At 44.4% G+C, this 15547-nt stretch overlaps 1 protein-coding gene across 3 annotated transcripts in view; it reads right to left on the reverse strand.

Moving 5' to 3' along the window:
• LOC110535115 (serine/threonine-protein kinase TAO3) overlaps positions 1-15547 on the reverse strand; it is a 150409-nt gene that overhangs the window by 22450 nt on the left and 112412 nt on the right. For all 3 annotated transcript variants that reach the window (XM_036936323.1, XM_036936324.1, XM_036936325.1), the window contains 3 exons: positions 11570-11728; positions 7834-8028; positions 2736-2867 (listed from right to left, as the gene is read on the reverse strand). In XM_036936323.1, the coding sequence (XP_036792218.1) occupies positions 2736-2867; positions 7834-8028; positions 11570-11728 (486 nt within the window). The remainder of the gene's footprint in view (positions 1-2735; positions 2868-7833; positions 8029-11569; positions 11729-15547) is intronic.

Raw genomic sequence — 15547 nt, forward strand, 5'->3', positions numbered from 1 at the left:
CTCCTTCAGTCACATTCCTCTCCTTCAGTCACATTCCTCTCCTTCAGTCACATTCCTCTCCTTCTCTCTCTCCTTCAGTCACATTCCTCTCCTCTCCTCTCCTTCAGTCACATTCCTCTCCTCCCTGCTTCAGTCACATTCCTCTACTTCAGTCACATTCCTCTCCTTCAGTCACATTCCCCTCCTTCTCTCTCTCATTCAGTCACATTCTTCTCCTTCAGTCACATTCCTCTCCTCTCTCTCCTTCAGTCACATTCCTCTCCTTCTCTCTCCTTCAGTCACATTCCTCTACTTCAGTCACATTCCCCTCCTTCTCTCTCTCCTTCAGTCACATTCCTCTCCTCTCTCTCCTTCAGTCACATTCCTCTCCTTCTCCCTCCTTCAGTCACATTCCTCTCCTTCTCCCTCCTTCAGTCACATTCCTCTCCTCTCTCTCCTTCAGTCACATTCCTCTACTTCAGTCACATTCCTCTCCTTCAGTCACATTCCCCTCCTTCTCTCTCTCCTTCAGTCACATTCCTCTCCTCTCTCCTTCAGTCACATTCCTCTCCTTCTCTCTCTCCTTCAGTCACATTCCTCTACTTCAGTCACATTCCCCTCCTTCTCTCTCCTTCAGTCACATTCCCCTCCTTCTCTCTCTCCTTCAGTCACATTCCTCTCCTCTCTCTCCTTCAGTCACATTCCTCTCCTCTCTCTCCTTCAGTCACATTCCTCTCCTTCTCTGTACTTCATTCTTATTCCTCTCTGCCTACTTGACTGGCTCGCTTGTCCATCTGTCTGTCTGTTTGTTAATCTGTCTATTCTCTCATGTTCTTTTCTTTTAGTCTCCCTCCCTCCATTGTGTGTATGTTTTTCTCCTCTCTGTCCATCCCATTTATTTTCTCCCCCCCTCTACATTGTCACCTCCCCTCCCTCTACATTGTCACCCCCCATCCTCCCTCTACATTGTCACCCCCCTCCCTCTACATTGTCATCTCCCCCCTCCCTCTACATTGTCATCCCCCCCTCCCTCTACATTGTCATCCCCCCCTCCCTCTACATTGTCACCCCCCCCTACATTGTGATCTCCCCCCTCCCTCTACATTGTCATCCCCCCCTCCCTCTACATTGTCATCTCCCCCCTCCCTCTACATTGTCACCCCCCCCCCCCCTCTACATTGTCACCCCCCCCCCCCCCCCCACCTGTTCTTTCCAGTCTGAGCGAGCAGTGCCGGGTCCATCAGGGGACATGTGCCCGCCTCACGGCGGCAGAAAGCGATGATGTCATCGACTCATTGCAGCAGCAACAGACTCCACGCTGTCTGAATGCAACTTATACCTACCGCAATGGGGAATCAACACCACAATACCCTGCCTCATAAAACAACAACCACGTGAACAACCAATTCACTTAACCAATTCATTTGATTAACAGTCAGAGCGCTGATTTCACACTATTTCTAAAATATCAAATAAACACTACCTATGGAAGTCAGAACCAAGTATCCAGTAAACCAAGTGTCCAGAACCAGAACACAGTCAGTAAATCTAGCCTAACACATGGCATGTAAAGGACATTGCCAGTCCAGGGCTTAAAACCAGTGGGAGGACAGACAGACCAAAGACACCATTGAATCCAGTGGGAGGAGACAGACAGACCAAAGACACCATTGAATCCAGTGGGAGGAGACAGACCATAGACACCACTGAATCCAGTGGGAGGAGACAGACAGACCATAGACACCATTGAATCCAGTGGGAGGAGACAGACAGACCATAGACACTATTGCAACTGACTGACTGCTTACTGGAGCCGTGTATCCATGACAACATACATGGAGAAAGAAAGAGAGAGAGGCAGGGAGGGTAATCTCACTCCACACTGCACCCCTCCAGACTTAAGACAGAGGGGGTCGGAGTATTTATTTTGATTTATTTAACTAGGCAAGTCAGTTAAGAACAAATTCTTATTTACATGACGGCATACCATGGCCAAACCCGGACGGCACTGGGCCAATTGTGCGCCACCCTATGGGACTCCCAATCACGGCCGGATGTGACTCAGCCTGGATTCGAACCAGGGACTGTAGTGTCGTCTCTTGCACTGAGATGTAGTGCTTTAGACCGCTGCACCACTCGGGAACCCCAAGAGAGTGATATATTAGCGAGGGGAAAAGTACAGGAGAGAATGAGCGAGGGAGAGAAGGAGAGAGCGGTGAAGAGGAGCGGAAGCAGAGTGAAGGACCGGGAGAACACAAAGGGGTTGAGTGAGTGGAAGGACACAGAGAGGGAGGGAGCGAGGGAGAGAAAGAATAGAGTGGGAACAAGAGAAAGAATACAAAAGGAAAGAGGAAGCTAGAGAGAGACAGCATGTGAGACACAAAGGAAAGAGGAAGCTAGAGAGAGACAGCATGTGAGACACAAAGGAAAGAGGAAGCTAGAGAGAGACAGCATGTGAGACACAAAGGAAAGAGGAAGCTAGAGAGAGACAGCATGTGAGACACAAAGGAAAGAGGCGGCTAGGGAGAGACAGCATGTGAGACACAAAGGAAAGAGGAAGCTAGAGAGAGACAGCATGTGAGACACAAAGGAAAGAGGAGAGGTAAAGATGGACAGAGTATGAGGGAGACTTGGTATCACCCAGGGAGAGTGACCTATGATGGTAGCCCTTTCCAGTGATGCTGATTAGATGATGGATAGTAGAGAGAAAGGAGGGATAAATTAAGATAGAGAGATAAAGGGGTGTTGACCCTTACAAGTGATGCTGATTTGATGGTGGAGAAGTTGTCGTGGCGGTAGTTGTGTGCCTGGCTCATGTCAGAGGATAATGGCATCAGCTCCGGCCTGAGGTCAGGTTTCAGACCATTATCCCAGTTATACCTGTGGTCCTGAGGAGAGAGAGCGAGAGACAGACAGGAGAAACGTTGAATTACATGGCCTGTAACTTCAAAACCTAAATGTAACTGTAGTTGATATAATTGAACGTTGCATTATTCGTAGCCAAATTATTCTTCATATAGGGCGTCTGGTGGAGAGGATAGGTATGGTGGTTGTTCTCTCATAGTTCTGTAGTGCCACAGGTCGGTAGTGAACAGTTTTGTACTGAACTCAAGCCAACGTTAGATGGTTAGACTATCAAATTGGAGTGTGTATAAACCTACATATTTTATGTCAGTTCATGACCAGTTGACCAGTTACAGTGCCTTCAGAAATTATTCATTTGACACATTTTGTTGTGTTACAGCCTGAATTTAAAACAGATTACATTTATATTTGTTGTGGTCTTATTTTTAAAAGCATTCATGATTTGTGTAAATGTAATATACTAAATATTGCTTTTGTTAAAAATATGAAATGGTATTTATTACATTTGGTGAAGAGCACATTATGACTTGTTTAGGACTCGAAACTCAAAGTTTAGGACTTGAGACTTGGCTTAATACTTGTCGGTCTTGACTTGAGACTTGACTGGGACTTGAGTGCTAAGACTTGAGACTTACTTATGACTTGCAAAACAATGACTTGGTCCCACCTCTGGTAGAGAGTGTGGTCTACAGCTTATCATGAGGTACTCTACCTCAGGCGAGCAATACCTTGAGACATCTTTAATATTAGACATGGCGCAACAGCTGTTATTGACAAATAAACACACACCCCCACCCCTCGTTTTGTCAGACTTAACTGTTCTGTCCTGCCGATGCACAGAAAACCCAGCCAACTGTATATTATCTGTGTCGTCATTCAGCCACGACTCGGTGAAACATAAGATATTTGTTTTTAATGTCCCGTTGGTAGGATAGTCTCGAACGGAGATCATCCAGTTTATTTTCCAATGATTGCACATTGGCCAATAGAATGGATGGTAGAGGCAATTTACAAACAATGTGAAAAAACTAAAAATACAGTTGGTTAGGAGCCCATAAAACGGCAGCCATCCCCTCCGGCCTGCACAGAATAAAAATATTCCAAAACATGCATCCTTTTTGCAACAAGGCACTAAAGTAATGCTGCAAAAAATGTGTCAAAGCAAATTACTTTTTGTCCTGAATACATGTTTGGGGCAAATCCAATCCAATATATTACTGTATAACACACAATATTTTCATAGTGGCGGCTGCGTCATGTTTTGGGTATGCTTGTAATCATTAAGGACTGGGGAGTTTTTCAGGATAAAAAAATAAACAGAATAGAGCTAACCACAGACAAAATCCTAAAGGAAAACCTGGTTCAGTCTGATTTCCACCAGACACTGGGAGATTAATTCACCTTTCAGCAGGACAAAAACCAAAAACAAGGCCAAATATACACTGGAGTTGCTTACTAAGAATGTGTGGCCGAGCAACAGTTTTTACTTAATAAATCTACTTTAACATGTATTGCAAAACCTGAAAATGGCTGTCTAGCAACGATCAACAACCAATTTGACAAAGCTTGAAGAATGTTTTAAATAATAATGGGCAAATGTTGGATAATCCAGGTGTGGAAAGCTCTTAGAGACTTACCCAGAAAGACTCAAAGGTGATTCTGACATGTATTAAATTATCTAATCAAGATACTGTATATTTGTGTTTTATTTTACAAATGTACATTTTTTTCTTCCACTTTCACTTGAGTATTTTGTGTAGATCGTTGACAAAAAATGACAATTAAATCAATTTTAATCCCACTTTGTAAAACAACAAAACGTGGAAAGAGTAAAGGGGTGTGAATACTTTCCGAAGGCACTGTACATGTAGGAAAATTAACTCTTTATCAGTGTGAATCTATAGACAGACAACATGCCACCTTCTCTTGTTCCTATACACCCATGTTGGCCTTGTGACATATCAGCAACCCACACACCCATCGTTAAAAACAGTTAACTAAACGATAAAGACCAGGAAAGACGTGGCTGAAGAGGAGGAAACAAACATCTCATAATCTGCTAGTTTGAAGTGTATGTGTGTGTGCCTGTGTGTGCTGTGATGCCTGAGACATGCAGGTGTCATGACGTTGCCCTCTTTGGGTACAGCAAGCCCCATCCCCCTCTCCCTGTCTCCTACACCCAGGCTGCTGTGGTCAGAGAGAGGTCGTAAATTCCTGGAGGAGATTATCTCCTCATGGCCACAGTATAGAGACAGAGTGAATTTTCATAGAGAATCAAGGAATTTCTTCCACCTCACATAACTTGAGGTCCGAACAACATTTATGTTCTGGAGGTATAAAATATCGGTGAAGAATCCAACTACAAACTGGTCCATTTGGTACAATTTTGTGAAACTCAGGGGAGCATACGGCCACATTACCATAACGCTGTTTATATAATAGCGTCAGATATGAGGTTTTACATCTAATTGTTGTATAAGAAGAATGAGTGAGGATGATACTGTTTGTAAAATTGTGTAATGTGATTTTGGACTGTTTAATGAAGGAAACTTCAATTCCCTTTTGAGTTTAACTAAATCAGAGGACCGCCCATGAGCACAGTTATGGTTGGGAATCCTGGGACAGGCCCTTTTCTGCTCTCCCGAATAAAACCCCCACTTTGAGAATTTCTCATCAGACCATGTTGCTCTCAATTACGAGAGGATAAAGGTTCCAGACCAGACTGCTGAATCTTTTAACCATCTCACGTGGTTAAACTCTTAGACTATTGATACCGACAGAATAAGAACAAGTCTTCGATATTAATTGCTAGTCAGCAGCTAGGAATTCGGTATCATTAAACGTGAAGACCGAAAACCGCCGAAACATCCACTCTACAACGACATGAATGAATGTCACTCTCAACTATCCATTCTAACCACGGCAGAGAGGGCGGACAAACTCTCCAACAGAAACTAACTTTTCAACAGAGACCCCGAAGACACGCTGAGCGTAAATATATATGTTGATTGCAATTGTTCCCGAATGAGTGAACGTTCATGTGCAAAGGATTAGCATTTCAATTGTTATAATTATTAACTCTGTAGTGACTTCTCAGCTGACCCCCACTTCCCTTTTTATCCACCAAGATGCCGGTTTAGCACACTAGGGCACATTCTCCTATCATTTCATGTAACCATATTTACCTTGTTTGTTTGTGTGTGCACTTCTGTGATTGTTTAGTTAGTTAATAAATAAATGATTTAAGACAATTGATGTATGGATGACTCATAGTGAAGACTAGGTTTGTGCAGATAACCAACAATTTACGACGTTTGGAATGAGACTAATGTGAGGTAAAGACGAATTTATTAATCAAAATTTCAAAATTTATATTAGAACTTTGTAATCTGAATATTTTCCTTGGTGCCCCGACTTCCTAGTTAATTACAGTTACATGATTCATCAGTTTAATCGCGTAATAATAATTACAGAGAATCTTTGATAAAAACTAAAAGTCTTCAGTTAATGATAGTAAAGACACGACACAGGTTATTCATTCATTCTGAATAATGTAAAGCATTCAGAAGTGTGTCCAGCTCAACCCTCAGCCTGTGTGTCAACACCAGACGAGAGAAGAGAAGAGGAGAGGTCAGGGCATCTTTGTTCTCAAAGTGTGATTCACAGGAGTGATGATCTCTGGCTCTGTGTGCTGTGTGTATCATCTTTACAAGAATCAAGCTGAGCAGCATTTTGTGGAAGAATGTATCGATGGTTTCCATGGCATCAGTGTTTTTAATTGAAGGGTGTTGGGTTTGGTTAGGTTAATATAGTATGATTATATGAATACCACCGCGAGGTTGTTTGTGTGTGTCATTATTTGGGTGAGGGTTGGAGTGTATCGCTATCCCTCCTGTGTGTCATTATTTGGGTGAGGGTTGGAGTGTATCGCTATCCCTCCTGTGTGTCATTATTTGGGTGAGGGTTGGAGTGTATCGCTATCCCTCCTGTGTGTCATTATTTGGGTGAGGGTTGGAGTGTATCGCTATCCCTCCTGTGTGTCATTATTTGGGTGAGGGTTGGAGTGTATCGCTATCCCTCCTGTGTGTCATTATTTGGGTGAGGGTTGGAGTGTATCGCTATCCCTCCTGTGTGTCATTATTTGGGTGAGGGTTGGAGTGTATCGCTATCCCTCCTGTGTGTCATTATTTGGGTGAGGGTTGGAGTGTATCGCTATCCCTCCAGTGTGTCATTTTTTGGGTGAGGGTTGGAGTGTATAGCTATCCCTCCTGTGTGTATGAGCGTTTGTACATCCCTGAGAGCTGTCATTCTTCAGGATGTGGGTTTAAGTTTGGTGTAGGTGGTTGTTGGCTGGCTGGCTGGCTAGAGAGATTGAGGGGCTAGATGAGTAGTACCTTCTTGATGTGTGTGTTCATGTTTGTTTGCGTCATTCTTGAGGACGTGGGTAGTGTTGGAGTGAATGACTAGCTGGAGGGACAATGATCGTGCTAGTTTTATAGTGTGTGTGTGTCTCTCCTGCTGTTCGGCCGTCTCTCTCCTGCTGTCCGGCCGTCTCTCTCCCTCTGTCAGTGTTACCTTCTTGGTGTGTGTGCATGTATGTGTGTGTGTGTTTCTCTCTCTCTGTCAATAATACCTTCTTGGTGAGTATGCGTGTATGCTAGTCTCTCTCTCTCTCTCTCTCTCTCTCTCTCTCTCTCTCTCTCTCTCTCTCTCTCTCTCTCTCTCTCTCTCTCTCTCTCTCTCTCTCTCTCTCTCTCTCTCTCTCTCTCTCTCTCTCTCTCTCTCTCTCTCTCTCTCTCTCTCTCTCTCTCTCTCTCTCTCTCTCTCTCAGTGTTACTTTCTATGTGTGTGTGAGTGTGTGTGTGTCTCTCCTGCTGTTCGGCCGTCTCTCTCCTGCTGTCCGGCCGTCTCTCTCCCTCTGTCAGTGTTACCTTCTTGGTGTGTGTGCATGTATGTGTGTGTGTGTTTCTCTCTTTCTGTAAATAATACCTTCTTGGACTGTGCGGAGGATTCTAAGCTGCTATCGTAGTCGTGGTGCATCATGGTCATGTCGGAGCAGCTCTCGTCTAGGACCTCCTGCATGCTGTTGATGCTGCTGCTCTGGCTTCCTGTACTGACTGAGGTGCTGGGGAGGGAGTGGTTACTGCCCAGGCTGTTCATCTTACAGCTGGCCTGCTCACAGTCCTGGAGGAGAGAGAGATGGAAATCAGTATACACACACTGTGGGAAATACACACACACCTCTTGCCCCTTCCCACCCCTCAACTGTAAATATGGGTTTACAAATAGCCTCATTAAGCTTGGAGTGACCTTGATACAGCAGAAATAATGTCCTGCGATACAGAGTGCAACAGAGTCAAAGTCATGCTAAATAGCCCATAAATAGACATTTCACCTGGACAGACAGTATCGATGTCAGTCCTGTCCGTGTCCGTCCATCATAACAGGATCAGCAAGCTTGAGTGTGTCATACAAAACAGAGCATGTGGCACAAAACCACATATCTGTGTGGCAGTGAGGAGAGACCCCAGCACAGGGAAATCAAAACCACATGTCTGTGTGGCAGTGAGGAGAGACCCCAGCACAGGGAAATCAAAACCACATGCCTGTGTGGCAGTGAGGAGAGACCCCAGCACAGGGAAATCAATACCACATGTCTGTGTGGCAGTGAGGAGAGACCCCAGCACAGGGAAATCAAAACCACATGTCTGTGTGGCAGTGAGGAGAGACCCCAGCACAGGGAAATCAATACCACATGTCTGTGTGGCAGTGATGAGAGACCCCAGCACAGGGAAATCAATACCACATGTCTGTGTGGCAGTGATGAGAGACCCCAGCACAGGGAAATCAATACCACATGTCTGTGTGGCAGTGAGGAGAGACCCCAGCACAGGGAAATCAAAACCACATATCTGTGTGGCAGTGAGGAGAGACCCCAGCACAGGGAAATCAAAACCACATGTCTGTGTGGCAGTGAGGAGAGACCCCAGCACAGGGAAATCAAAACCACATGTCTGTGTGGCAGTGAGGAGAGACCCCAGCACAGGGAAATCAAAACCACATGTCTGTGTGGCAGTGAGGAGAGACCCCAGCACAGGGAAATCAAAACCACATGTCTGTGTGGCAGTGAGGAGAGACCCCAGCACAGGGAAATCAAAACCACATGTCTGTGTGGCAGTGAGGAGAGACCCCAGCACAGGGAAATCAAAACCACATGTCTGTGTGGCAGTGATGAGAGACCCCAGCACAGGGAAATCAATACCACATGTCTGTGTGGCAGTGAGGAGAGACCCCAGCACAGGGAAATCAAAACCACATGTCTGTGTGGCAGTGAGGAGAGACCCCAGCACAGGGAAATCAATACCACATGTCTGTGTGGCAGTGAGGAGAGACCCCAACACAGGGAAATCAAAACCACATGTCTGTGTGGCAGTGAGGAGAGACCCCAGCACAGGGAAATCAAAACCACATGTCTGTGTGGCAGTGAGGAGAGACCCCAGCACAGGGAAATCAAAACCAGAATGTCTAGAAATGTGTTAATATCTATATAATTATAAAAGCTTAATAAGTGAGGGCAAAAAAATGGTTGGAGAACTGAGACGCAGGGCTATACGACAGGGCTCTGTATCACTGTTCCTTCGCCCTAGTTCAAGACAGGTGAACAGGAGGACAACGGGTTTCTTTTGTTGACCTCTGGGACACCTACAGTATTCAATTTGTGCCAGACCATAACAGGAGTTCAGTTGACTCCAGAGGCTTATCCACCCTGACACACAATGCCATTGTTTTAATACTATAGTCATGTAATCAAATGTTTCTGGGAACACATCTTACTGACATGTTTCATCGTAATGTAAGAATATTAGTGGTCATAGTCCATGTACAGTTGAAGTTGGAAGTTTACATACACTTAGGTTGGAGTCATTAAAACTCGTTTTTCAACCACTCCACAAATTTATTGTGAACAAACTATAGTTTTGGCAAGTCGGTTAGGACATCTACTTTGTGCATGACACAAGTAATTTTTCCAACAATTGTTTACAGACAGATTATTTCACTTATAATTCACTGTATCACAATTCCAGTGGGTCAGATGTTTACATACACGAAGTTGACTGTGCCTTGAAACAGCTTGCAAAATTCCAGAAAATGATATCATGGCTTTAGAAGCTTCTGATAGGATAATTGACAACATTTGAGTCAATTGGAAGTGTACCTGTGGATGTATTTCAAGGCCTACCTTCAAACTCAGTGCCTCTTTGCTTGACATCATGGGAAAATCAAAAGAAATCAGCCAAGACCTCAGAAAAAAACTGTAGACATCCACAAGTCTGGTTCATCCTTGGGAGCAATTTCCAAATGCCTGAAGGTACCACATTCATCTGTACAAACAATAGTACGCAAGTATAAACACCATGGGACCACGCAGCCGCCATACCGCTCAGGAAGGAGACGCGTTCTGTCTCCTAGAGATGAACGTACTTTGGTGCGAAAAGTGCAAATAAATCCCAGAACAACAGCAAAGGACCTTGAGAAGATGGAGTTAACAGGTACAAAAGTATCTATATCTACAGTAAAACGAGTCCTATATCGACATAACCTGAAAGTCCGCTCAGCAAGGAAGAAGCCACTGCTCCAAAACCACCATAAAAAAAGCCAGACTACTGTTTGCAACTGCACATGGGGACAAAGATCGTACTTTTTGGAGAAATGTCCTCTGGTCTGATGAAATAAAAATACTGTTTGGCCATAATGACCATTGTTACGTTTGGAGGAAAAAGGGGGAGGCTTGCAAGACAAAGAACACCATCCCAACCATGAAGCACAGGGGTGGCAGCATCATGTTGTGGGGGTGCTTTGCTGCAGGAGGGACTGGTGCACTTCACAAAATAGATGGCATCATGAAGGAGGAAGATAATGTGGAAAAATTGAAGCATCATCTCAAGACATCAGTCAAGAAGTTAAATCTTGGTCGCAAATGGGTCTTCCAAATGGACAATGACCCCAAGCATACTTCCAAAGTAGTGGCAAAATGACTTAAGGACAACAAAGTCAAGGTATTGGAGTGGCCATCACAAAGCCCTGACCTCAATCCTATAGAAAAGTTGTGGGCAAAACTGAAAGAGCGTGTGCGAGCAAAGAGGCCTACAAACCTGACTCAGTTACATCAGCTCTGTCAGGAGGAATGGGCCAAAATTCACCCAACTTATTGTGGGAAGCTTGTGGAATGCTACCCAAAACGTTTGACCCTAGTTCAACAGTTTAAAGGCAATGCTACCAAATACTAATTGAGTGAATGAAAAACTACTGACCCACTGGGAATGTGATGAAAGAAATAAAATATGAAATATATCATTCTCTCTACTATTATTCTGACATTTCACACTCTTAAAATAAAGTGGTGATCCTAACTGACCTAAGACATAATTTTTACTAGGATTAAATGTCAGGAATTGTGAAAAACTGAGTTTAAATGCATTTGGCAAAGGTGTATGTAAACTTCTGACTTCAACTGTACTTTCTCCACTCTTCCTCCTCATCCTGGCTTTCCCTTCCTCCTCCACCCCCTCCTGGCTCTCCCTTCCTCCTCCTCATCCCGGCTCTCCCTTCCTCCTCCTCCCATCCTCTCCCCTTCCCAGCTCTCCATCCTCACCTCCTCCTCCCGGCTCTCCCTTCCTCCTCCTCCCATCCTCTCTCCTTCCCAGCTTCCCCTCTCCATCCTCACCTCCTCCTCCTCCTGGCTCTCCCCCATGTGTTTTTCCTGATATAGGATCTTCTTCATCTTACGGTACTGCAGGTTGTCCAGCTCCCTCACCGCGTCCTTGGTCCTCTGGATCAGATCCATGAGGACCCGCGGGGGGCGCTCCAGACGTACAAAGTCATGCTGGGGAGAAAAGAGAGTTTACAGGTTAGAGCAAACTAGGGGGGTTTGCCTGATATGAAAATGGGGTCGCGGGAGAACTTTTAAAAATCCTGATTTAAAAAATATATATATATTTATCAAAACAGGGTAGCCTAGTGGTTAGAGCGTTGGACTAGTAACCGGAAGGTTGCAAGTTCAAACCCCCGAGCTGACAAGGTACAAATCTGTCGTTCTGCCCCTGAACAGGCAGTTAACCCACTGTTCCTAGGCCGTCATTGAAAATAAGAATTTGTTCTTAACTGACTTGCCTAGTTAAATAAAGGAAAAATTAAAAAAATATATATTATAATATCGTCTTTGTATATCAATCATTTGAATGTGGTTAACCTTAAACATGTAAAATGATTCAAATCTAAAAGGTGAAATTCAACCAGAAAGCACCCTTAGAAAGCACCCTTAGAAAGCACCCTTAGATCATGGGAAAAGGTGGCACTTAACCGTTGCACTTGAATCATTCCCATGGTGAATGGCAAGGCCTGCTACGCTATGACACCACACACTATTGCAGAGACTTCGATACGAGCAACTGTATTTGGTATGGGGAAAACAATGTGGAGAGTCAAAAGGCACATACACTCATTTCTATATCATGAGTTGAAATAAAAGATCCCAGAAATGTTTCACACACACAAAAAGCTTGTCTCTCTCAAATTCTGTATACACATTTTCTTACATCCCTGTTAGTGAGCATGTCTCATTTGCCAAGAGAATCATTCCACCTGACAGGTGTGACATATCAAGAAGCTGATCAAAACGGCATTTGGTATTTTATTAGGATCCCCATTAGCTGTTGTAAAACCATGATTATTACACAGGTGCACATTGGGCAGTTTTGTAACAACACAATGCCATAGACGTCTCAAAATGTTGAGGGAGCGTGCAATTGGCATGCTGACTGCAGGAATGTCCACCAGAGCGTTTGCCAGAAAACGTAATATTCATTTCTCTACCATAAGCTGCCTCCAAATTCATTTTAGAGAATTTGGCAAGGTGTCCAACCAGCTACACAACAGCATACCATGTGTAACCACGCCAGTCCAGGACCTCTACATCCGGCTTGTTCACCTCTGAGATTGTCGGAGACCAGCCACTCAGACAGCTGATGAAACAACCAAATAATTTCTGCACAAACTGTCAGAAACTCTCTCAGGGAAGCTCATCTGCATGCTCGTCGCCCTCACCAGGGTCTTGACTTGACTACAGTTCGGCGTCGTAACAGATTTCAGGAGGCAAATTCTCACCTTTAATGGCCACTGGCATGCTGGAGAGGTGAACTCTTCATGGATGCATCCCGGTTTCAACTGCACCGGGCAAATGGCAGACAGCGTGTATGGCGTTTTGCAGGCGAGTGGTTTGCTAATGTAAATAGTGTCCCATGGTGGCGGTGGGGTTATGGTATGGGCAGGCATAAGCTACAGACAACGAATGCAAGACCCCATGTCGCAAGGATTTGTACACAATTCCTGGAAGCTGAAAATGGTCCAATAGCCTGCATACTCAACAGACATGTCACCCATTGATGTTTGGGCTGGTCTGGATCGACGTGTACGACAGCGTGTTCCAGCTCCCGCCAATATCCAACAACTTCACACAGCCATTGAAGAGGAGAGGGACAACATTCCACAGGCCACAATCAACCGCCTGATCAACTCTAAGCAAAGGAGATTTGTCATGCTGCATGAGGCAAATGGTGGTCACAGATACCTATATCTGTATCTGTGACCGATTTCCTTACATGAACTGTTGCATGTTGCGTTTAGATATGGGATCAGAGCAGGACAATGCTCTATTCCATTCCGAGGCATAGTAGTTATCGAGGGGGAGTGTTGGAAAGATTTTTCGCATTGAGAGAATAACTGTTGTCATTCACAATGGACGTATAAAAACAGACTTGGCCGACTTTCTTTGTAATGAAAATAAAATGTGTCTCCTTGCCTATGTAACATACATATTTGGTCAACTGAATGAACTGAATGCAAGCATGCAGGGGAAATACAAAACCATTCTACAGATGAGTGACTGAATCAGTGGATTCAGATTATATCATTCTTATTGGACAGAGTCTTTTAAAAGCGAGCCATGCCCCCTACCCTCGGCTGTGCATGTTTCTAATAGAAAACAGCATCAGTAAGTGTCCCACATGAGTGATGACTGCTCACCTCCAACACCTGAAAGGGCACTTTGGGACCTACTTCCTAATTCGTTTGACTGTGACCCTGGCTCAGTCGACATGCCGGTAAGTGAAATTAAACAGCTGATCGAGCCGTTATGTGACTGAATACATTCGCGGGTCACTACAGAGGAATTTTGGTTCATGACTCAAAGGGAATAAATACCCTGTCAGGTTCACCATGCTGCGTTCAAAACAACTGGGAACTGGGAACTCTGAAATCTCAGAATTCCAACGTCAGTGTGTTCAAGACAACTGGGAAATCTGAATCTTGGGCCTCTTTCTAGAGCTCTGACTTTCCAACCTTAAGATCACTGACATCATGTTTCCAACTTGTATTTTTCAGAGTTCCCAGGTGTCTAATAGCACCATAAAACGGACATTAACCTTCACCAGCTCATATCTATGTGAAGCTGGATTCAGTACTCTTGTCTGCATTAAAACTAAATATCCATCCAGGTTGGATGTGACCGCAGAGTTAAGGTGCGCTCTGTCGACTGCCCAGACTTTGAGAAGCTCTGACGCGACTTGCATCAAGAACATCTATCTCATTAGTGGTAGTGAGATAGTGACTGTCATAGCCCCACATTAAAAGTACGTGATGGTGAGTTGAAAAGACAATTGACTTCCATAGCCCCAAATAAAAAAGATAACATTGGCTGTTAATTCCATAATGTTTTTCACATGGTTGGGGTCGCGAGAATTTTCAGATATCAAAATGGGGTCGTGGGCCAAAAAAGTTTGGGACCCCTGAGTTCGAGGTCAGGGTCCATGAGGACCGTTGAGATTGGTGTTTTGGGGGAACTATTTAATGAAGTTGCCAGTTGAAGACTTGTGAGGCGTCTGTCTCAAACTACAGTGGGTGCGAGACCTGGAGAGGCCTACAAGCCACAGTACCTCGCACCCACTGTGAAATTTGGTGGAGGATCGGTGATGACCGGTTAAGTGTGCCTTAAAGTTGTTTTTAAATCACTGACTGTCATCAGCAAAGCAACCCCACACCATCACACCTCCTCCTCCATGCTTCATAGTGGGAACCACACATGCGGAGATCATCCATTTACCTACTCCAAAAATCTCAAATATGGCCCAAAAGGACAGATTTCCACTGGTCTAATGTCCATTGCTTGTGTTTCTTGGCCCAAGCAAGTCTCTTCTTCTTATCGGTGTCCTTTAGTTGTGGTTTCTTTGCAGCAATTCAACCATGAAGGCCTGATTCACGCAGTCTCCTCTGAACAGTTGATGTTGAGATGGGTCTGTTACTTGAACTCAGTGAACCATTTATTTGGTTGCAATTTCTGAGGCTGGTAACTCTTATTAACTTATCCTCTACTGCAGAGGCAACTCTGGGTCTTCCTTTCCTATGGCAGTCCTCATGAGCCAGTTTCATCATAGCGCTTTATGGTTTTTGCAACTGCACTTGAAGAACCTCCAGTTTGACTGACCTTCATGTCTTAAAGTAATGACAGATAGTAATTTCTCTCCGCTTATTTGAGCTGTTCTTGCCATAATATGGACTTCGTATTTTACCAATTAGGGCTATCTTCTGTATACCATCCCTACCTTGTCACAACATTAAGAAGGAAAGAAATTCGACAAATTAACTTTTA

The sequence above is a fragment of the Oncorhynchus mykiss genome, chromosome 11 (genome assembly GCF_013265735.2).
Source record: "Oncorhynchus mykiss isolate Arlee chromosome 11, USDA_OmykA_1.1, whole genome shotgun sequence".
NCBI classification, from domain to species: Eukaryota; Metazoa; Chordata; class Actinopteri; order Salmoniformes; family Salmonidae; genus Oncorhynchus; species Oncorhynchus mykiss.